Source organism: Leptosomus discolor, chromosome 3, assembly GCF_034619465.1.
Source record: "Leptosomus discolor isolate bLepDis1 chromosome 3, bLepDis1.hap2, whole genome shotgun sequence".
Classification (NCBI taxonomy): Eukaryota; Metazoa; Chordata; class Aves; order Leptosomiformes; family Leptosomidae; genus Leptosomus; species Leptosomus discolor.
This window is the reverse complement of record NC_141393.1, coordinates 82,810,052-82,833,544: the sequence shown is the minus strand read 5'-3', so window position 1 is coordinate 82,833,544 and position 23,493 is coordinate 82,810,052. Positions and strand designations below refer to the sequence as shown.

The window sequence follows — 23,493 nt, the reverse complement described above, 5'->3', positions numbered from 1 at the left end:
CCATGGAAATTGCACATGCAGAGGCCACGGCGTGTCTGTTGTAACGCTCACGCCATTGGAAGCCTTCCACTGGGAAAGTCTCAAGACAGAACATCTATTTTAGCAACTCACCTTTTCGCCTTAAGCATCCTGACAGTAAATGTGCTGTTCCCCTGTGCAGGCAGACAGGCTGCAGCTCCTGTAAGAGTTCATCAGGAATAGCTAGGTTACGCCATGACACGGTTCTTGGAGGTGCCATCTCTTTCTGTCCTATAAGTGCACCTGCTTTCCACTTGTTAGCCTTAAAATGATAATAGCATCCAAACACTGCAGGTGCTTTGTAGGCATTTAAAAACGGTTCTCTCCCAGTTTACAGTCTTAAAAAAGAGGGGGAACATGGAACAGGGAGGGCACAAACAAACAGAACCCCATGGCCCTTACCCCAGTTGAATGCCTCTCGCTGTTCAATAACAACAGCAAACAATTTTCAGGACTTCTAACAGAATCTGGGCCGTCCCGATGTCGTTGTGCTACCGGCTGCTATGTGTGTACCTACCAGCTGATGGTGCTGCGTGCTGTCAGGCTGTATTGCGTTTCCTTCTTTGCAATGGAACGGAGCCTTCTCCTCCGGAATTCTCGATAACGGGAAGAAGGAGAGGAGATGAAACAAGAGTGGCTTTCTATCCAGTATCGTCCCCAGCTGTGTGGGTTGCTACATGGAATTATGCAGCCAATTTCCTTCCGAGCTTGTCCTCCACAGAGCTACACTGAAAAATGAACTGGAAATAGAAAAGCAGAGAAAGGCTTTGTGCAGCTGAGTAATGATTTACACATAAGGACACTGGGACAAATACTTACAACTGGAGAATTTCCACCTCTACTCTCCCCACTGGTCCTTGGCTTTCTGTAAGGGAAACCCCTATCCTAATTTAACCTTTCATTGTTTGAGGTAATCAGTTTCCATACTTAACCACCCTGGACAGAAGAAGTATTTCCATCTGTTACACATCATATGAAAATACAGTTTATGATTTACAATTGTGGAACATACCTTTGGCTGTGTATGGAAACAAACTACAGGGATAAACTACATAAAGCCATGGACCAAATTTTCACTCATACACGGTGCACTCCATTGTCTGTTTAAAGTTTACTGATGATAATGTGTCTTTCCCTAGAGAAATCTGAAAAAAATGACAGAAAATCCCATACCCGGCAAGACGTCCTTGAAAGGTCGAAAAACTTCGGCGAAGAGACAGAAAGGTGAAAGCAAAGCTAAGAAATCCCCAAAAGGAAAACGAACACAGCTTGGTACGTAAGGCACAGCAGCACTGAAACAAGCAGTCACCCGGTCTCACATGACAGCTACCTTAACTATTTCAGGCCCATGCAATTAAGTAAACATGAGATAAATTAGAATGTGCTATTTTATACAAATAACTGAGATCTACCATTACTGATTATGGTTTTGTAACCAGTATATGGAACACAACAAAGCTACATTGCAATATTTACAGGTCTTGCTAGTTTAGATTTAACAGCTTGAGGTGTCATAATATTGAATGGGAAACTAGGAGGTTTAGCATGTATTAAGTGGGGGAGAGTCACAAAAGCTAACGGCCCAGGGGAGCAAGCACCAGGGAGAGAGAAGTGCCCCCAGAAGCAGGAGTTCCAAGTGCTCAGGGTCACACTGTCAAGGTACAATAATAGAGCTTGGAAATACAGCCAAGTCTCCCAATTTCATTTTGCAGTGCGTTCTGTCGCATTTTTGCTGAGATGTGCTGAGATACCGTCTCACCCGTGACGTTTATAAAATGTATTTGCTCTGTACAAATATTTTTTCCAGTGACTCATGCACGTCCTCAGAAAAGGTGGGAACGTGCTCTCACTTGGGTTTTGTTTTGTTTCACGGATTATTTTTTTTTCCTGCCATGACAGCCACCTTCCTGAAGTTGTCTTTGCCTTTGACCCACCTTCTCCCTCCCAGCTGATCCGTAGCTGTCGTGCTACAGAGAATATTCTGCGCATCGGTGCTCGTCTCCTCCTGCCCCCCTCGCTGTGAGGTTGGCAGGCCCTCTTCTCAGGAGCTCCCGCGGCACCCTGCCACCCCCAGCACTGCCCGCCTCACCCTGTCAGAGGGGACCAACGCCTGCTCCTCCCTGCTGCCCGACCTGGGCCAGCCTTGCCCGTTCACCCCCTCCTCCCACGGCACGACTGGCACGGGAGCTGCCCCACGCAGGCAGCGGTCAGTGCAGTTTTCAACCACGGAAACTCCAGTGTGAACCACAAGATGATGGATTTCTTACGGCTCCTCTCTTACACAGACCGCCTGCTCACAATAATAATTACTTTTAAATCTCCATGGTCTCCAAATGTGCTAATGTCACCTTAAGATACAGCCCTATTTTAAAAGGCTTCGCCCATTTGTGTTAAATTTGAACTGAGTAGAAGTTATTTTTTCATTCCTCTTCACAGTTTAGTTTTACATGTATATAGAGATTGTAAATATCGCCCTAACAAGGAAAGGGCTGTGCATTTGTAGCGACTTCGTTAGGAAGAAAAATCACCAATAACGTCATGTCGTTACATTTCAGCTAAAAAAGATGAAGCGGATCTTTCTATGGCTGGTATAGGTAAGTGCTGCAATGGCTGGGCTTTAAAGGCATAGTTTTGGAATCCTTTAAACATTTTGAAGCTTCAGTGTTACTGAAAAGGAAAGATTTTTTTAATGAATGGGGGAAATTAGAAACTATGAAGAAACGCAGCTATCGCCGTAGTGACTACAGTACCCCTCTGTGAGCAGCAGGCAGTGCAGCAAGATAAAGAGAGGTGTTTTTATCCTGGGTTGAAAGGAATTGGGATCAGGGAAAATAAAGAGCATTACAACAGAATTATAGGGTGCAAAATGTTTGCATTTAGTAATAGTTAAGCAATTGAAAGGATTTTTTTTATCCTTTTCAAAATCTTTGATCTTTGTCAAATCACTGAATCTGGTGAGAAGATGATTTTAGCAGATTGCTTGGTGGGTTTTTTTTAAATCATAGATACCAATAGACAGTAATTGCAGAAAGAAAATCTGCCATTTTAGCGTCAGAAGAGATCGAGCACTTCTCTTGGCTTATGAGCAAGAACAAGGCCGCTTTATGCAGTTTTCAGTCTGGCCATAGTTATGAGCTAAAACATGTAATTATTTGAAGTATATTCTTTTATCTTAAACACCAAACATTTTTGAAATGTTTTTTCACATCTCTAGTTAGATTTTTCTTCTGACACGATCTGTGCAGGTTATATATTTGGCTATAACTTAAACGGGTATCGATGTAAAATTCATCTACAGTTTACAGGAACAGCCCAAAAGATGATCTGCTCCATTAGCTTTTAACAGCACAGCTTTTCTTGCTAAAAACTAAAGCATAACAACGTAGCAAATAGACAAACCAGGTCCTTTTTCAAGAAATCATAAATCACTTGTCTTCCTACATAATCCTGTGAGCACATGGGTGGAAGTGAAAATCGCACAATTAGCTACACCGAAACGGGTAAGCTGCACTTCATGAAAATGGACAATAAGTGAGCCCTCAGGCGATGAAAGCCTTCCTCGAGATACTTAGTTTTGACAGTAAGAGAGAATTTTACCTCCACCTAGTGGCACATAAGCTTGGAAGCCATAATATCGAAACCACTGCTAGAAACCTGTTGCTAAAGGCAGGGAAAAATGCCGCTCTAGGCAGGATTTCTGTCACAGCCCATGTATTTCTGCGTTGTCCAGGTATTCGTGGTGTCTCCTTAGCTTAAGACCTGCCAGTGTTCTTTACTCCCCTTGGAGCTTTGTGGTCCTTTGTGAAGTTCTCGCAACATGAGGAGCTGTTGACCGTTACAACTTATAGGGGTACAATTTATGATTAGAACACCAGGTGAAGCCTTTTATTCGATGCTACATACTTGTTACTGGGAAGCAGCATTCTGTAGAAATGTTCCCAATAGTAAGAATTCCAGTATCAGCTCTTTACGTTGTAATACTGAATCTATAACACAGATCCTATAGTACAGAATCTGTTATAGTACAGAAGTCTATAAGATAGAATTTTATTCCTTTGGACTAAAAGATGGACATATTTTAATTCTGATCATTGCTTTGTTTTTTAACTTGGGACTTTTTCCGCTCATAACTATGGCCACACTTAAAACTGCATGGAACAACCTTGTTCTTGCTCATAAGCCATCATACAAGCTTCTTGAATAAACAACAGTTACTCCTGTTTAGGATTTTTGATGTATCAAAAAAACCCCAAACCCTAATTGTTCGGTTTTACTTAAATTTATTTGAGCCATGGGAATAAACTTCTGAAAACATCTCCCAGGAGAGAGAGCAAATTTTAAGGTTTCTTTAGGTTCTAGCCCTCCTAATTGCACTAGCCACATAACCAACTCTGAGGACCGCGACACGTAGAAATTTGTGGCTCCTTTGCTCTGCTGTCCGTTCTGTCCCGTGAGCCAGCGGCGCGCGGCAGAGGATGGAAACTGCAGTCTGTTTTGGTGCACAGCTCTAGGTTTCTATCCTCTTTCTGTCCTCTGAAATTTAATTTGCAAAAGGAGGTCTAATTATTTTTGCTCCAGGACATCTGTACTGTTGCAGTTTGTACTATGGTTTGAGTCTGCTTCCTCGTGAGGCCTCATGCCCTTGGCTGGGGTGACCTGGGAGTCCTGCAGATCAGCTTTTGCAGTTCCTTAAAAGGATTAAATGTTTTCCAATCACCCCAGAATAAACATTTTTTTCCGGTCTCATAGCCAAATTGATAAGAAAAGAGGAATCTAGGTCTTGGCCTCATTAGCTACAGAGCATAGATGTCAAAAAGGCCAGGACAGGGACTCTGGAAGATAAATGAGTCCTGGCTTGGCCTGGTGTTACCAACAAGACGTTTGGACCAGATGACTTTCAGAGATCTTTCGCAACCAACATCGCTATGATTTTGTTTGGGTTTTTGTTTTTTTTTTTTTTGAAGCATTCTCACAGAAATCCCAGAAATCTCTGAGATCTCACAAAGGAAAGTCATGCCACATTGACTGCAACTTGTGAAGAAAGCGAACTAACGGCCCGTGCACGCTACAAACGGCTCGGTCGTGCTACAAAATGGCTCGTGAGGGCCAAGTGAATCACACTTGGTGTAGTGCAGGGTATGCCAGAGGCACCACACGTGTCATCGATTTTAGTGATGACTACAGCAGAGCGGGTGCAGTGGAGGAGCAGCACTGAAAGATTTTAAAGGATAAATGTCAGATTCATCGAACATTACGTATTATGTGATAGGCTTACGCAGAGATTTAGCGTCCCAGATGACAGAGATTAAGGATTTATTGTTTTGTCAGTCCTTGTTGGCTCAGGTTAGAGAGGGTTTCTCAAAACATGCTGAGCCAGCTGGTCAGTATTTTAGGTACATCAACTTCAATTTAAGGCACACACAAGGAGAAAAATACCACAGGCTCTGGGAATTAAGATAAAATATTAAACAACTCATATTAAGAAAACAGAACGAAACAAAGGAGATGGAAAGTATCAGCTATTATCACAAAAGCCAGCCCACTTCAGTACATAAAACCCCCATGTACACATGTCCCTAAATCTTTTCCACTTTCCAGTTTATCGAAAAGACGAACACCTACTAGTCGCCTTGGACAAAAGTGTAGTGGCTTTCATGAAGAAAGCTCTTACTGGGGCAGCAGAGACATACAGCATGAGTCTGCTCAGCACGGCAGTGTGGCAAAGGAAGAAAAGAGCCTCTTAGGCAGCAGGGATCCAACTTAACTGGGCCTACAGTGATCTTAATCACTCGTATCTGGTATGTAAGCCAGAAGGCAGACACGTAACGTGGGAAGGACCCGCGTTACGTACACAGAGCTGACACCCACTTAACAAGCAGCAAGGTGTTTTATCTTCAGACTGAGTGTGTGCAAAGCACGGCCGCTGGGTCACCGAACTGCTCTGAAAACCAATGAAGGTAGCAGTGCCAGAGCACTGAGAAAGAAGAAAGAAATAGCTGCCTTGTTCTGAATTAACATGAACGAACCTAACAGACGTCAGGTGCGTGGAAAACAACAGCTACATGTTCTCCAGCAAAGTGAAAATAAAGTCTTGTACCTGGCTTGGATCTTAGTGACCTTGCTTTAGTCTCACCGGTTAGCTGAGAAACAGACTCAACTGCACTCTGAACTGGATGAGAGGAAGATGAAAGTCCAAAATCAGAGAAGCTTCCTTATTTGGGATGGTATTGAAGCCTTGTTTAGATTAAATATTGGCTTAACGTGGCATTGCTCTCCAGGGAGGGATTAGAGTATATTTAGTCTCTTAAATCAGAGCCATGCAGTTGTGTCCTTAATGTATTAAAACCAGTCCACTAATGACCCTTCACTAACGCTCTTAATCAACGGTTGATCAAGAAAGAAAAAAAAAAGCCCCTCATACTAGGAATAACACATTCCTTAGGCAGGAAAAGTTTGGTAGTCTTTTCCAAGATTAACAAAATGTGACATCATCTGTATTCCATGCCTTCCAAAACACCAACAACTAAGCCGAGAGTGTCGAAGGCATTCTGTTAGGAAACAGTAAAGACCCAGAGTTATTAAGGTCTATGTTTAGGTTTAAACAACACTCTGAGTTTATCATGCAATTCTGCTTTCTTTCATAGGCCACCCGGAAATCTTTCCTTTAGTTTTCACTACAAAGACCCAAGACATTTTTAATTGCCGAGTTGATGAAGACGTCACAGAAGAAAACTGTTTCAAACTTATTAAGAAAGAGGACATCATTCAGGACCTGAAAACAAGAGCTGCAATTTCTGATTTCCACCCTGTGAAAAGAGTTGTCCTGGTATGTAGCTTACTTCATTCTCACTTTAAGACTTTATGCTCTCAGAGTATATATATTTTCTAAGGATAAGATCTGTCCTTGTTTGACTCTGTAAATACACCAATGCTGTAATATCCAAAGGCTATAGCTCATGGACAACTGTCAGCTCAAAGTTTCTCACGGCTCACAGCATGCACTTTTATTTTTTTTTTAAACTAACTTTAGACAGAAAATATGCTAAAAGTAGCATAAACACTACTAGTTTTGATTCTGTGAACTGGCAGAGCTTCACATCTCTTGGCTTCCCCTAATTCATGGCCCACTTGTTGAGAAACATTAAACCAGTTTCTTTTCTGTTTAGTTCTCTGTATGAAAAAGATTAGTTTTACCCCAGACTTATTTTTATGACAAAATAAAATCCACCTGCTCTTTTCCATTAGCACAGGCAATTCTCTGTTAGGACCACAACATTAACCAAAGACACTGAATTTACGCTAGCGGTAGCTTTGCGAGTCACAGGCTCCTGTCTGTTTTGGATGATACTTGCTTTGAGTTTTCCACTACTTGTTTTCATTAAAACAGGAATACCCAGGGGAAGAACTTTTGGTAGTTTTTGATGCAAAGTTGCAGTATGGACAGAACTTTTACCTTGTTGCTTCCGAGGAAGCCAAGGAAAACCTTCTGAAGGTAAGAAAATCCAAGTATACCACAGCATCCTTTTATCTACGAATTCTTCAGAATCTTGCCTCAAACATATACTTCAGGCATGGTAGTGTCTTCATAAGCATCTCATACGCTTGGCATGCCACAATGTTTCTCAAAAGGTTAATCTGATAATGGAAAAATATGTGTATCACTGTCAAAATATCTTTTATACTGAGAAAGATCGAATTCAATGTTTGTATTTTACTCCAGAGGACCAGTATAACCCCCATTGCTGCATTTTTATGATAAGCGTTAATTTGCTCTGCCAAGACCCAGGTTTCTAAGACAGACATAAAAGGTTATAGTATGCTGGGCATCTTCAAAGAAATATTATACTTATTTTTCATAATATGTATGCATATATTCATCAACTCATACTTTAAAATGTTCTTGAGTTCTAAATGACTCTAGATGCATAGAACATTTCCCCTTGTGCACTGCCTCGTAGGAGAAGATTTATGGGCACATTATATAATTTTTCAAGACGAGTTTGTCACCCAGCATCAGGAGAAGTAACAAGTAATAGAAAAGCAAACTGCAATTCCAGGCAAGAGGACCTAATGCAGAAAACCACTATAAATCCTTTTTATCTAACAGGGATTTGCTGTCAAGACAGCAGTCTGTCTTCAGTAGTCAAATACTGAATATGTAACGTTTACTGGAAAATTCTAACGCACAAATGAATGAATGGGACCCAACCCAATCGTACCTGGGGGCGCTCTACAGCCAGACTTACTGCAGAGACAAAAGTAAAGAATGTGTGAATAAAGGCTGAAAAGGGGGTTTCTAGTTCATACTTACATTTCAGGAACAAATTTTTGAAAAAGCACTATATCACACTGTTTGATGTCACAGATTTCAGAAACTGCAGAAGAAAAAGAAGAAGAAAATCGAGAGGGAACTCCAGAAGTCCTTCCTTATAAGCCTCCCGTCCAGAAACCCTGGGTTTCTCTTGGCAGCGAAAAGGAAGTTGAAGAGGAATCTGTTACAGAGGCTGTTCCAAAGGTCAGAACCAACAGATGTTACTCAATCAAATAAACATCACAAAACCAAATTTAAGTTCCTTAAAGAAAAAAAACCTCAGAAAACTGAAAGCTGCAATTCTAGTTTTTCTTGGGGTCTTTCCAAAGAAAACAAAAAAAGAGACACAACTAGCTCAACATTTAACAAAAACTGAAACTTTGTGGGTTGTTTTTTTTTTTTTAATTTTGACAACTGTTCTTTCTAAATCCTGCAAATAAGGCATGTGAGACTGTATTGGACATAACAACTTCTTAAGCTGTAAGGTCAAGAGTCCTGACCATCCGGTCATTAGCATCCCTGCCACTTTTTGCTCAATTTGCTATCTGGCCAGATTACAAGTTGAGTCATGGCAATTATATTCTAAGGACCTAGTGCTGATTCCATGGAGCCCAATGAACTCTGTTTCATTATAGGGACGGCATTTAAATAGCATGTAAGGCTTGTAAGGGCTTTCTACCTCGGAATAAATGTTACCAGCTACAGGTTATTACAAGTTTACAGAAGGATTTATTTAATTAACTACGCCTACAGATTATACTGAGAAAATGATGCACCCAAAAAGTAGATCCACTCACAGCTGTCACCAAACTTGTGATGTGTGGGGCATCTCCAAGCATTTGACTGTCCATCAGTGATTTTTTAGTCAACACCTAAATCCCTGATTCAGGGAAGACTGGCTAAGTTTTGACAGTTCTCAGCAACCGGACATCTTGCTTATACTTAAAAAGATGTCCGACGGTTCTAAAGCTAATTCACTGAATTTAACCCACGTTCACAGTTTAAGTATTTCGTGTTCTACCTTGCTGGCAAGGTCCACTCAGAATCCGCTCAGAAGTAGTCTCAGCTTACATTCCCTTCCAGTTCTGTGGAAGATGCTGGGAAAAAGCCCCCGGCTAGGAATCCAAGAGGAAGCCATACCTCCCTACTGCCTGAAATCAAGGGCCTACCTCTCTTTGCGGGTGGAAGCCAAGCCAGATCCCTTCTTCCTTCCTAGTTCTCGCTATAAGGAAACCCCTCACTCAAATTTCTGTGGTTCCTCTTCGGCATACGTTTCTCTCCCTAAGCACTGCAAAGGAAGCTGAAATAGCTCACCTGAAGTTGAGAACTGCACTAAGAGGGAAGGGCTGAAAAGTTCGGTCTGGGAAGCCCAATGCAGTATTACACAAGCCCTCCTGCAAATCAATCCTTTCATTACAGGTGCAAGTTTGATACTGTGTATGAACGAGAAAACGTAATTCTCTTACCCTATGAGCAGTAATCCAAAAGGTTACCTCAAGGCAACTTCTTGGTTTGGAAATACAGACCTGTTCTCTATGAATTCGGCAGGTTATTTAGCTGAGCACTTCAGAACGGCAAAACGCAGAAGTGTAAGTACGCTCAGCCCAGAAATCATCACTAGAACTAGTTCTACAACTACACGAACGCTGCCATTTTACAGAACAGACTTTCCAAAAACTTTCTCCTCTGCTAACTACAGAAATATCTCTTTTCCAGATTAAGTATATGTTTTCTCGAGCACGCAGGCAGTTCGGTGCACCAATTACACTTACCGATAGGAATGCTTCACACGTGGAAGGCAGTTACGTTGAATGCACATCCTATCAAGACAAAACTTTCAGTATTAAAAAGACTGAAAAAGATGTGGGCGTACAAATGGTTCCAAAAGTAAGAGAAACTACTACTCAGACAAAATGGTAAGTGGGAGAAAGTATTTGTCAGCTCATTTATTAAGCTACGCCCTGTTTCCGATCTCAACTAAAGCCATGTGAATGAACTCCTCTGGAGTTACTCAGTTACAAAGTGATGAAGAAAACAGAATTGGATGCTCTGTTTCCATCTTTCTTCTTTCACTCTTTTCCAAAAAGTTTCTAGGAAAACTGAATGTACTCAGCTTTTCATTTTACAGATTACATGGGTTTCAGTCTTTGAATTTGTTTCTATACTTACTCACATTCAAATTTATTCCAATTGGTTAGGACCTATCCAAAAAATGCAGCCACGCAGTATTTTCCGAGACAGTTGTCAAATGAAGAGAAAGAAGAGTGTCTGTCATCTAAGAAGCTGAAAGAATTTCTTACCTCAGTACAGTTAAGGTAAAATTACGGCAGCAATACACATTAAAGGCTCCCTGAAAAACGCAGAATCCAAGCAAGAACTCTTGTCTGAGTGGACCACAGGTCTGGTCAAATACCGATTATTTTTTGTTTGTTTGTTTCTATGTACTCTTTTGGTTTTGTCTTATTATTTTAATCTTAACTAATATTAACTTAACATTTGTTTCTATGAAAATTAACGTGAAGTCTCTGCTGTGTAGATACAAATGTTGGTTTAAACCAATACTAGAACTGTCAGAGTTGACAGCGACACAACTTTTCGAACAAGCTGCAAAGCCCATCTTCCAAACACTGCTCACTCGAGCAGAGGCTCACGCAGAAGACCAAAGGTGCTGTCCTGCAGCCCTTCATCACGGGACCGGTCCCACTTACTGACCCTTTTTGCCCAAGGATTGGACAGCTGCGCTGTACTTGACCCACACAGAACGGAATTCTTAGTACGACGAGTTATTTGTATTTAAATGGATAAAGGGTTTCCTTACAGTGATGCATCACTGAGGAATTAATAATTTTTAACTTTTTTTTTTTTTTTTTTTTACTACTGTGGTCATGATTTTGTGTGAAACAAAAGCTGCCTCTTTACAGAAATATTTGTGATTCTGCTACTGAGGAGCCACGTCTGGATCACTGAACGCGTTAACTGTTCTTTTCACACAACAGAGTGGAAATTGCACTGCAGCAAAATGAAATGATGAATGCTTTTCTTGACGATTGGAAGGCCCTGGCAGAAGAGGAAAGCAGTTCTGGTGGCAAGCCAAACGGTTATCTTAGAGCGCAGCGATCACTTGCAGATCTGCGCCGCCTCAAGGACAGAACCATCAGCTGCGTGTGCTGGCATCCAACCCTTTATGGTAATGGGGTTCAAGCACTGATTTGAATGACGTGCGTTATACAACAGCTATAGAATATGTATCTTGCATAAAATTATCAGCTTTTAAACTCAAAACCAAAGCAAAACTGATTAAGTATGTCTGTCAGAATTGCTGATTGGAAACAAAACGAAGAACGAGACAAATTCTTGGCCGAGTTCAGACAGGCCACGCGAAGTCACTCGCACTGAGGTGTAAGTGGAGATCACGGAAAGGGAAATTTCTCCCTCAAGAGGCTCATGGAAGCAGGGCTGCAGCTGTGCCAGGTCCTTCTGGTGCCTCTGCACACCGTGGTTCTTCTCCCCATGGCTGGTTCTCAGAGCATGCCTAATGCTCGGGAGGAATGTTACAGCCACAACGGGACGCGGCTCTGCCGAGCGCCAGGGAGCACCACGAGGCGCCCTGACTGTCTCCTCCTGCGCCCTGCCGTGGGTTATCGCTGTACACAGCCAGGCCTAAAGGCACGATGAAGTTCTGCATCATGTCCAGCTGCACAGCACGCTAATGGCCAACACTGCAGCGTAGGAAATAATTGAGCTACAAAAGATTTGATACCAAGACGGGTGGCCAGACCACGTGCCAGTCACATCATTTCAGGTGCGGTATTACACCATTAAGGAGCAGTAGCAAAAAAGTTGAATTTTATCCAGCTCGTTCTTAAATAACTTCGTTTTAAATAACAAAAATAATTTCCTCAAAGTTGATCTGTAAACAGAAAAATATAAATATATGCTTGAGGTGGGGGTTTTTTTTGCTTTATTTTGCACCTTTTTTTTTTTTTGCTTTATTTTGCACCGTATTCAGAAGGTATAAATATCAGTCACTTCAAAGAATTAAGCGGCATGTTGAAACTTGAATTGTCTCTTCTGAGAAAACTTGTTTTCTCTCTCAACCAGGGATTATAGCAGTGTCGGCAAGAAAGCGGCTTTCTTACGAAGAGGAAGTTAACCTGTCTGATAAATCACTGCTGCGGCGGTCAGTCATAGTTTTTTGGAGTTTTTTTGACCCTATCGACCCGAAGGTATTTAATCAGGACTTTTAAATATGCCAAGTGCTCAAATTCAAGAGAACAAACCATCAGTGTGACTCTATTTCTCAACTATTTTCATTCTTTCTAGTTAATGTTGGAGTGTCCTGAAGACATTTACTGCTTTCAGTTCAGTCCAAGTGATCCAAATATCATTGCTGGTGGCTGCATCAATGGACAGGTATTCATTCTCTGTTTAAGAATAGAATTGGCTGTGTCTGTATTTTCTTACAGTACAAAAATGAGGGTGAAGAGATGTACTCAACATCCACGGTGACACAAGACAGACGTCAGAGTCTCAGAAATTGTCTGAGGTTACGCCTGGTTATCCCACACCTGAGCCATTACTGTACGATGCTCCTTTGTCATTCTTATGAACAGGTCAAGCTGTAAAGACTTTTCTTTTTTTGCTTTGTTGAGGCAAGCGTAACCTTCCAACTGATTCCATCAGACTAGAGGCAATACTGTAAAGACTTCATAAGTTCTAGTGCAGAGAGAGAATTTCTGATTGTTCCCCAAACCTCCATAAATTGCATTTGAAAAAAAAAGCATATTAAGGATGAAATAATTTGGAATATACTCATTTCTCATTGTAGGTTGTACTGTGGGATATTTCTCAACATGGAGATAAGCTGCAGAATGCAAAAACTGCTGCTGACGGAGTCAAGTTGCCAGCTGTCGATATGGTGAATGCTTCCTTTCTAAATATACTGCAGGGCATCTGTGTGTCTGTGGGGAAAAACGGGTGAAGGTATCCTGACTCAAAACAGAGGAGTAGATAATCTTTGCAATGACACACTGGAAAGGATAAGAAACTTGATAAGTTCATGAAATAAACCCATTATCACAATAGAATTTGTACCTGATTGGTCCAGCTTAATAGCTTTACTGCATTTTGTGCTGACTTCGGCCTCAGTAAAACTATTCTTCGATGAGCACCAAGATATCCTCAACTCTTGCCTTGGGAAGCCTATAAAATACATACAGCATCTGTGCTGAATGTAATACTGAAAGTGATTCTGAAGTTTATGGACAGAAAAAAAAGGCAGCTGGGAAAACGAGAAGCAGATTTCAGTGGAAAGAGAATATAAAGGGGGTAAGCAGAAGACCGACCTAAGAGCAGAGGAGGAACTAATCCCATCAGTGGACATGTGTGTGCCTGGGGAGGCATGCTGGAATTCTTTCCACAGCTTTGTATCCACAGGCCTGTTTTGACGCTTTCCAATTATTTTTTTTTTTTTCCAAAGGAAATTATTAGACCCCTAGAAAGTTCTATAAACTGATCTGAAATACGTGAAGAAGCATTAACAGTATGTAAAGTAACCTTTTTTCTTTGACAGGTCTGTTATTGTATTTTGGAAATACACTAAAATACCTCTTTTTAAAACATTTCTAGCCATCGCTTATGCAAGACCAGCAGAGTAGCACAGAGGCACCTCTAGTGAGATGCTGCGCAGTCTCTTCCATACACTATAGTCACAAAAAGCCAGTAACAGATATACATTGGCTGCCAGATTATTTTGAGGTGAGTTTAAAAAAGAAAAAAATCACTTTCCTTCTTTTTGTTGTTTTCTTAATCTACTACCTCAGAAATCATAGTGTAAACTCAAAAGAAAATATTAAAGACTCGATTACTTCTAATAGCCTTCATTATTTCTCACTGCATTTTCTAAATATTAAATAATCTGGTACCACTTGTCCTGTCCATCGTGCTTTACAACGGTGCTGTGTTCTCAATCTGGTGTGAATCTGCTCATACTGGGAAAAAAAAACCATCTCTGTAGCTTTACTGAATATTATAATTCGAAATTATAAATAATAATATATCTAAACCAGGTTGAATTTCTTCTATGAGCAATCTAGCCTGCCACCAAGAATTCAGACAAATAATTTCAATTACCTAAGTATCTAGGCACCCAAGAATGGCGTTATTGTAGTTGCCTTAATTCTTCCAGGTGCTGCCTGTGTACGCAAAACTTCCGTTTTCTGGGATGGTTTTAAAGCTCCATAGTACTGAGGGTCTATGTGGTTAAAGGGTCCAACACTATTACAGGAGTACTGGATGCTCCTTTGCTACCAAAGCACTGCAAATGGTTGCCCAAATTAATTCGAAAGGTGGTCAAATGCAAACTCCTGACAGTGGAAAAGCAGGTCAGGAGGAAGAAAACTGTGATCTTTAAAAGGTTTTATGCAAGTTAATATATCAATAATTTTTGGAAAACAACTTTTTAAGAGTTCATAGATACTGCAGACCTCAGCCACACCACAGAGAAGTGAGGAAAAGGGAGCACACACGTTGTATAAAGCAAGCTGATACAACTGTTTGTTATTAAATTACGCTACAGTAGTACCCATGGATACCGATTGGTACCAGATGTACAACGTGAAGAAAGGGACCGGGTAGCAGAACGCTGTTGTGGTTTCTGTTGCTTGGGTGGGGTATTTTTTTGCCAAGGTTTGGGCTCAGAAAGCTGTTTTCACGCTCCTCTGGGATCACAGACAGAGGAAACCCGTGCTTGATGAATAACTGACAAAGGAATCGCCTTGTCACTGTTCAGCAACACGTACAGGGCCGTACTTTTTGTTACATGCACATGGAACCTGTGTCAGCCTTTGCACAGCACTGCAGTTTTTAGGGCACAGTTCCTAAAAATCAGCAGTTTATTATTACATAGCAATGAAAAAGTATTCAGAGTTCTAATTCGGCTTTGCGTGGCTGTGAGAACACCATTTTGACTCCAGGTAGGCAATCGTGAATGAAAGCAAGAGTAGGATTTGGCCTAAAAAACCCCAGTGTAGCTGCAACTTTGCTGCATAGTTGGCAAGTACAGTTTTAGCCAAAATACGTATGTTTTGCATATACTGGAAATTATATTTGATCAGGGCACAGCCTGTAGTCACTTGTTCCCCCCCCGACACCTTTATTTTTCTGAATAAAGTAAAATGAACTTGGTATAAAACAACGACTGGAAAACGATAAGTGCTATAAAACCTGCAGAACTCCACATACACAAACCAAACTATTAACAATTACCACTGGAAGGCCCCACCACCACCCCGCAGTGTGGTCTAGCCGGGTGATCATTTAAGAGAGATGACCCACGGTGTGAGCCTGGCAAGGAGATACCACTCCCACCACACTTAACTGTTTGAGATAAATGCCTCAATGATTTGCTCTTTGGTTAAGCTGGATTTAAAAAAAAAAAAAGAAGTTACAAACGTGGCAACCTAAGGAGGGCCCGACCTGCAGTGGTGCCACCAAGCATTTATCCTGCTGACTGAATTCAGAATTTTAGGTGTTTAGCAGGCGAAGCTGGTATCTTGCTCGAAGTACGTTTGTGAAATACCTTGCCTTTACCACCAGTTAGCAAGTCCTCATTTTCAAACCTTACCCAAGCAGAAACAGTGACTTAATTTCTACAAGCCCATTTTACGTGCTGAAGTACCTACCTAGGTGTAGGTTTAAGTTTTGTCTCTCCTCATCATCTCCCTCTGTAATTATTGTAACTTATTTTTAGGACAACCGGACGGGTGCTACTTCTGAAAAGAAAGCCGAAATTTGCTTGCAGCTTGTCACCTGCTCCCCTGACTGGTACGTACAACACATACCCTACAAGGTGTCTTCCAGTTTCCTTTGGAAAGCTTTATGGAGCACACTCCACCATTTAACTAGCACCCTTCTGGTTTCCCATCGGCCTGTCCTGAAGAGCTGAAATTCTGTAGGCAGAAGACGAGCACATCAGGTCTTGGCCAGTTAAGCCCTTTACAGTAGTGGCATTAAGGGCTCATTAACTGAAAAACCTCACACGTATATGTTCGTGTTCTGGGTGTAGAGCGTTGATCACACACGCCTGGAGAGCCACACCCCCACACTGACATCGACTATGTGACTTGCACAAAAAGCTGTTAAAGATTTTGAGGCCACAGAAATACTGTAAACTATATTTAAACTTGGAGGCTTAGCTGGCAAAAACCGATTCTGTATGAATCTCCTCTTTTGTGGACTGAATAGTTATGATGGCGGTGACCAAATATTATCCTCTGTGAAAGACTGGCCAGGGGGCAGAAGGCAAAGTGTGGAAATAAATGTATAGCTTTCAGGACGGCAAAAGGCTTAAGGCTTCAAGGCTGCATGGCTGGGCTCAATCATATATTTGCTAGTTACATCAAAAGGAGGGTCAGAGAGGGCCAAATTTGGCAATGATACAAAGTTAGTGTCCTTCATCAAATACAGAGAAGAGCTCAAAGAATTAAGTTAGAAGAATGATTGCAAATAGAGTTGTTAGTAAGTCTGCAGTGTAATGCAAGTAACGCACATAGAAGAAATAATTTAAACTACTCACACACACCGGGGGTCCAAATTAAAAGTATTCACTTGAAGTAAGAGCAGGGAGGTCACCGTAATGTCCTTGAAGAGCACAGGTCCCTGAGCACCTCCTGTTAGAAAGAGATGTCAGCAACGAGGAAAATTATCCCCGTGTATATCAAACCTGTGAATAAATGCCCAGAGTAGAGCAACAGGAACAATCCAAAGGCTGAAAACTCCAGTGAGATGATGGATTCAAGTGAGTGGGACCACTTGCCTTGAATGTCAGCAAATAAATGGGTGCACGCAAAAATTAGGAATGAGGTTCGATTTGGATTACTAGATTACGAGCTACAGAGCTCTGTCCAGTTCCCTCAGCCTCCAGGAATTTCACTCAGGTAGTGCCAGTAACTTCACCCAGTAACTTTCCATAAGCAAACGGCATGGATGCTGTCTAGCTGCTTTGTTAACCACCCCCGAAATGGTGACTAAAGGAATTACACCACCGTTTACAAAAGGGGCAATTAAGCAGCATTTGTCTGCTCTTCAGAGTCTCTATTGCTATGCAAAGTTTGAAGATGAAAGGCTAAAAAAGCAACTTTAAAACGTGTGGAAAGCTGCATCTGACTTTGAAACAAAACCAGGGAATAACATTACACAATCATTTTGCAGCTCAATATTATTTTGGGATATTCCAGCCACCAAACTTCCTCAACAACCTTCATCTGAGAAAGTGAAAAAGGAGGAAATTTTTTGTGTGTCCCCTGATGTTCCAGATACTTTTAAGCATCTAGATCTCTGCTGGAAACCTCTCATAAAGGTACTGTACCCTAATATGGAACAGAAGGATCAATACAGCCAGAAATCCATAGGAATGTGTTCTTTTTGCTTCCCAGCTCTTAAATTTTTCCAGCAAATTCCTACTTCCTTGTGAATTTCCTTCTGATTATGAAATGGAGGACTTCAATGTTCCTCTGAAACTTCAATAAAAGGCATTTTGAAAGGCTAACTCACAAGAAACGGCGCAACTGCCTCTTAAAAACCGCAGTAGGTGCAAAAGTAGTTGCACTAACAGTGTAAGTGCCTGTCAGCCTTTTCAACCGCTGTGCTGCCTATCTCAGGGGGTCCCAAACTGTGAAACGTGGTCACGGTCAACAGAACCATCATTACTGGCAACCCAACAGTCAGTCTGATGAAAACGGTCCTAACAGTTTAAAAGCGAGGCTGAAAATAATGTTAGGTAAAAAAAATAAAGAATAATTTTGGCCCTGCTGATCTGTGCTGCTCAGAAGAGCTGCTGCTGGTACAGCTGTGGAACAAGCATGACTGGAGCTGGTTTTTTCTAGCAACGTGGGAAAATCCTCACAGGGAAAGGCGAACACAAGAGAAACGACAGGTTTGCATCTTCTCTGTGCTTACATGTGAGGCAGCAAATACTCTTCGTGGAGTATTTACAAGCACGCTGCAGACTGAAAAGACCCGTTCCATTACAGCAGAAAGTCCTTTAGTCTTGTACCTCAAAGGGCTGACAAAATAAATCGGCAAACGCGTTTTTTTTCTGAACAGATAAACCTGTGCGGAAGTGACACCAACAAAGGGTACGGCCCCCTCAGAATGAGTTTAAGGGAACTGCATTATCGTTACAAAACCTCAGGTAATATTTTTATTACACCTTATGGGGGAAAACGTTTACAATAAGCTTCTGTTTCAGTACGTACCTAACGAAAGCTGAGCCACAAAACGTTGTATAGCTAAATGCACCTGGGGAAAAAGGTTTCGTCAATATGCTAGCATATTTATATGGAATATACTTATGAACAAATTTATAGGGAATACATTTATAAAGAGCTGTGTCTGTATTGTTTCCCAGAGAAGGCGCAATCCCTGAACATACTAGAACTACTCACCAAAGAGAGCCCACGTACAGAGATGAGTACTTCTTCAGGCAAAAATCTGAAAGTGCTAGAGAGCATCTCCATCCGCTTTTTTGTTGGAACTGAAGTGAGTGAAAATACTAGATTACTAACAAAAAATGTTAATCCAAGATATGTGAAAGACTGAACAATTAAATAACAGAGTTCTCACAAATGTATGGACTTGCATGTTCTCTTCAGGCATTAACTGAAAACATCTTTCTGGACATGCCACATTTTACTCCCATTTTAATGCATTTAGCTACGTGCTTAAAATAGTAATAAACCCCCAATATATTTGGTAGACTATGAACTCTGACTTCAGGGGCAGAATTAGAAGACACTTCCAAAAATATGCTGAACTTAACTACCTGCTCTCAGGAGCTGAACAGTATTTCCTTATGCCAGAACGCGTACAATCAATAATATTTTTTAGTGGTTTCCCAAATGTCAGGTGAAAACATTTATATTACAGTTTCCCCCACGACTTATTTCTACTTTAGCAAGTCTCTGCCTACCCTATGTATCTAAAACTCCAACATCTTTCCTAGTTTTGAGTTCCTATGGAAATGAAAATTTGGCTTCTAGCTACCTTTTTTTGCTTCAGTCACTTCTTCCCCAAATACTGGAGCAAAGCACGAACTGTAAAAGCCGAGCCATCACGTTAAGCTGGTTTGGCAATACATCACTGAGAAAGGGCGATCCAAAATTTTAGTGGTTTTTCAGTCATTGGCTGCAAATTTCGCTTTTAATTTACTCAGAACGTATTTAATGATGGTTACAATTAAGTAAAGTCACAGCTTAAAAACAAGTCACCTTGTTATAAGCCACCGAGCTCTAACATTAGCATTTACTTTGTTTTTCTGGCATCACAGGATGGAGAAATTGCTTATTCTGACTGGAAAGTGGAAGTGGATAGGGACTCGGCAAAAGCAGTTAGTAAGTTCAAGTTTCTCAACACCTGTTTAAACCTTAATACATCACTAACTTTAAAATTCTTGCACCTACACTCTGTCTTTTTAAGGTTCTTGCTCATCTGCTGGGTTTAGCAGTACACCCTCAAGAGTGCGAGCCGTTTAGCTCACGACAAACACCGAAACCCCTCTCCACTACCACAGCTGCATTGCTAGGTACCCACCGGCACAAAGCACAGAAATAACTAGATTTTGCCACAATTTTAACGCCTGTACCTTGTGAGCAAAAACCAGGAGGGCGGTAGCTTCGAAGCCTGTGCTGGACCCTGCCCTCTTGTTCCACCCTGCGTAACAACACAATCACGAGAGCCCCAGTTACGAGCAGCTGCCGTTTTCATTCCATTAGGTCAGAAGCGCGCTCAGAAATGTACCACCCACACGGGACCCGTCACCACTCTGCAGAGATCTCCGTTTTTTAAAGACATCCTTCTAAGCGCTGGAGGCCGGAATTTTGCCATTTGGAAGGAAGGGGTTGCAGTAAGTGACTTTAACCCCGCTGTAACACGATCGATAGGTACACAAGCCAGAACTACAGCACCCTCAGAATCTGTCTTGTCAGAAACGTTTGTAAGTCACAAAGCTTCATCGTTTAGAAATAAATGGGGTGTAAGAGCAGCTTTTCCTTTCTCCTCACATCACCAAACTACTTTAGAAATAGCTTTGTCAACTTGCCTTTTACAGAAAAAAAAAATAATGAAGTGACCTTCAATTCCAACCTTGTGAAAACTGCAGCTTCTCAACAAATTATGCCTGCTGATAGGGAAACTGAAGAATAAACAGGTCTGAAGGACTCCTATTTAGGATGCAGCCTTTTCAGCTGAAGACAAAAAAATGGTTTGTTTTTTTTTTACAGTTCCTCTCATGCAGGAATCCAGGTTAGCTGCACCTGGCAAAATCTCAAGGCCGCAGATTTTAACAGCAGACAGACAATCTTAATAGACTGGAAATCAGATATCAGGTTTTCTTCCTTCCCCACAATTCTCCTCTTTCTCTGCAGAAGGTGATGGCGATTTTGCCAATGTTTGCGATAGGATCGTTTAAATTGCGAGTGTTCTTCAAGGACAGGAGGTTTGAAGCTGTAAATGGATGGTACTGTTTGAGGGACGGGTCTATCTTTTATTTATTTTCAAACCAGAACGGACCCATCCTTCGGTCAAGCTGCTCGGCAGGAAGAATCACTGCGGGACACTGGTCCTTAACAAGACCAGGAGTTTTCTTCATTGGCCGAGACGATGGAAATATAGATATCTGGGACCTGCTGCAGAAAACTTATGAGCCATCCCATCTCCAGAGCATCTCCGGATCCAGGATCACGTTCATCAGCCCCTGGATTGCCTCACGTATGTTGACGGTGATTGCGCTCTGCCGTGCCACCCCGTTTGCAAAACGGCCCAGGAATCGCGCTACAGGCGACCTTATCTAATAGATAACGCCACGCTTCCACTCGTTTAACCTGCACTGTATCCACAAAAATGCATACAGCAGTGGACTACTGCAGCATGCAGCAACTGAAAACATTTAATTAAACCAAAAAAAAGTTTGAAAAAGTATAAACTTCAAAGGGAATTTCATTTGTTAAAGAAAATAAGAGAGCACTGAGGCTGCCTTTTTGCTGCAGTGAATAAAACCCCCCAAAAGGCCACAACAGGACTTTGCAGGGCACGTTTGGGTGGAAGTATGCGTTACTGTTGGAATTTAGATTGTTGATAGGGTTTTTTTTGTCCAATGTCTTTCAGCAAAGCAGCATTTTTTAGCTGTTTCTGATGACCTCGGAGTACTGCATGTTTTGGAAATCTGTCAGACACTAAGTTACTCTTCGAGGAATGAGGTCGGTAAGAATTTCTCTGTGATGCTTTATCCTGAAAACTCCAACACAGGAACAGGCCCGCCTGGAAAAACTTGCCTTCAAATGGATGGCAATTCATTTGAGATCAGTGTGGCCATGCTCTCCAAAGACCTCCTGTAGCAAAGCTGGCTTTGCACAGGGCTCAGACAGGAGGCCCCTAAAGGAAACCCGGGTGTCAGCTGCCAGAATTCCCCGGCTCCAACCTGGCTCCAGGAAAACTCAGTAATTTTATTTCAGCGGGTTTTTTTTTGCCACATTCATAAAATGACACCCGGTTTCACGCATTAAAACAGTGCTATATAGTGCAGAGTAATGCAAATATACTGAATTTCTCTTTCTTTACACCTTCTTATCCACACTTGCATCAATTCTTTTCCTGCAAATCCGGTACTTTGATTTCCACATCTTAGTATCCGGTTCCAGCTCAGTTAAAGCACGTTTTGCAAACTGCTACTGACCTTGCCACTCACTCGTTCTCTCTTGAAATAAGGACTATCCGTACTAAAAGGCCACGGGAACAACGGGAACAGTTTTAATTTCTCTTTATTTCCACAACATTTTCAGTTGTTCTTTTCCCCCACCTCCCAGCCAAAGATCAAGCTAGTGTTTTCATCTCACCCACTCTGGCAGTCTTGCCTGCTACCTAGTCTGTTATTTTTACACCACAAACATCTTCTTCCCATCCTACCCAGTTTTAAGTCAAGTTTCTAGGTGTTCTTAAATAGTTTATAAACATCCCATAAAGGTTTGCTGTGTGCAGAGCTACGGTATGTGCCAATCTAACACCAGGTCAGCAGCCTCATTTTAGTAAAAGTAACTTCTCCAAAGCAAGGCAGGCGCTAACTTAAGTGCTCTAATACGAACAAACAGATTGCTTCTGCCCAAATTCCGTGTGTTTTGGAACTGCACTATTTAGGGCAGAGAATTACTAACCCAGGAGTTAACTAACCCAACTAATATTTAGATTATGTTAATTCTAACTGAAGTATTCACTGCAAAATACTGGGTTGTTGAAGAGACTAATGAAAACTAAACCACAGAAAGCCAGATAAACGCATAGTGTCATACCAAAGTATGGAATTTTATGGTTTCTTTGCAGGCTGAAGTTGGGTCCGTGAGGACTTGGACTGACTTGGTGAAATCACTAACTTAAAACCTGTTTCGTTATTCCAGTGCAGATTCCTGAAGGATGATCTACTCTGAGTCAGTGTAATAGCAATTATTTAACCCCACGCCTATTTGTATCCCAAATCAGTTGGTTTCACTCCACATCTTTATATTGTGTTTTGCTGCAAATTATCTGGAGATATCTTTGTTCCCAGTATAAACTAGTAATACCATTCAGACCATCAGCAATAGTTCTGTGTCTTTGGGCATGTAATGACCCCTGATTGTCATGTAATGACCCCTGATTGTCATCGTGTTAACAGCATGCCAACGTCCTTGATTATTTTGAAAGAGAAGCCAAGTATCTGAAGTACTGCGAACAAGAGGATCAAGAGTATCAAGAGTTTCAAGCCAAAACAGAACTGAAGTGGAGCCGGAGGCCCAGAGGGAGAAAACAGTATGTTACACTTGGAATTAAGAAAACTTTGTTTCTTTGGGTCTTTAAAACGCACCTGTTTTGCTAAGCAGCATTTCCTATAGTTCCCATGATTCAAAAATCAGGATAATCAGCATAGCTTAGCAGCTCCTTCTTCCACATTTACAGTTCTTAGGAGTGGAATAGATGGTCCTAATCCATGTGAGTTCAGCTCTTGGTAAAGCAAAACTCCTGCAAGAGCATTACAGCCTATGGACGTTTAGCAACCATGAATTTGCTTTTCTTTTTACATCAGTTGCTCTTTCAATAAAGTACCTTTTGATGACTCCCCTATAAACACTGCTCCTTCA

General features: G+C 41.5%; 1 protein-coding gene across 1 annotated transcript; it reads left to right on the top strand.

Moving 5' to 3' along the window:
- The first annotated feature begins 213 nt into the window (after positions 1–213).
- DNAI3 (dynein axonemal intermediate chain 3) lies at positions 214–23,231 on the top strand. The gene is made up of 23 exons (XM_086463066.1): positions 214–231; positions 1,158–1,290; positions 2,574–2,612; positions 6,663–6,844; positions 7,406–7,510; positions 7,799–7,804; positions 8,384–8,533; positions 10,046–10,245; positions 10,528–10,644; positions 11,326–11,516; positions 12,431–12,555; positions 12,653–12,742; positions 13,158–13,238; positions 13,958–14,086; positions 16,080–16,153; positions 17,540–17,687; positions 18,434–18,521; positions 18,738–18,868; positions 19,656–19,719; positions 20,101–20,231; positions 20,890–21,094; positions 21,491–21,582; positions 23,031–23,231. The coding sequence occupies exons 1-23, from the start codon at positions 214–216 to the stop codon at positions 23,229–23,231; spliced, it is 2,700 nt and encodes an 899-aa protein (XP_086319192.1).
- Positions 23,232–23,493: the final 262 nt, after the last annotated feature.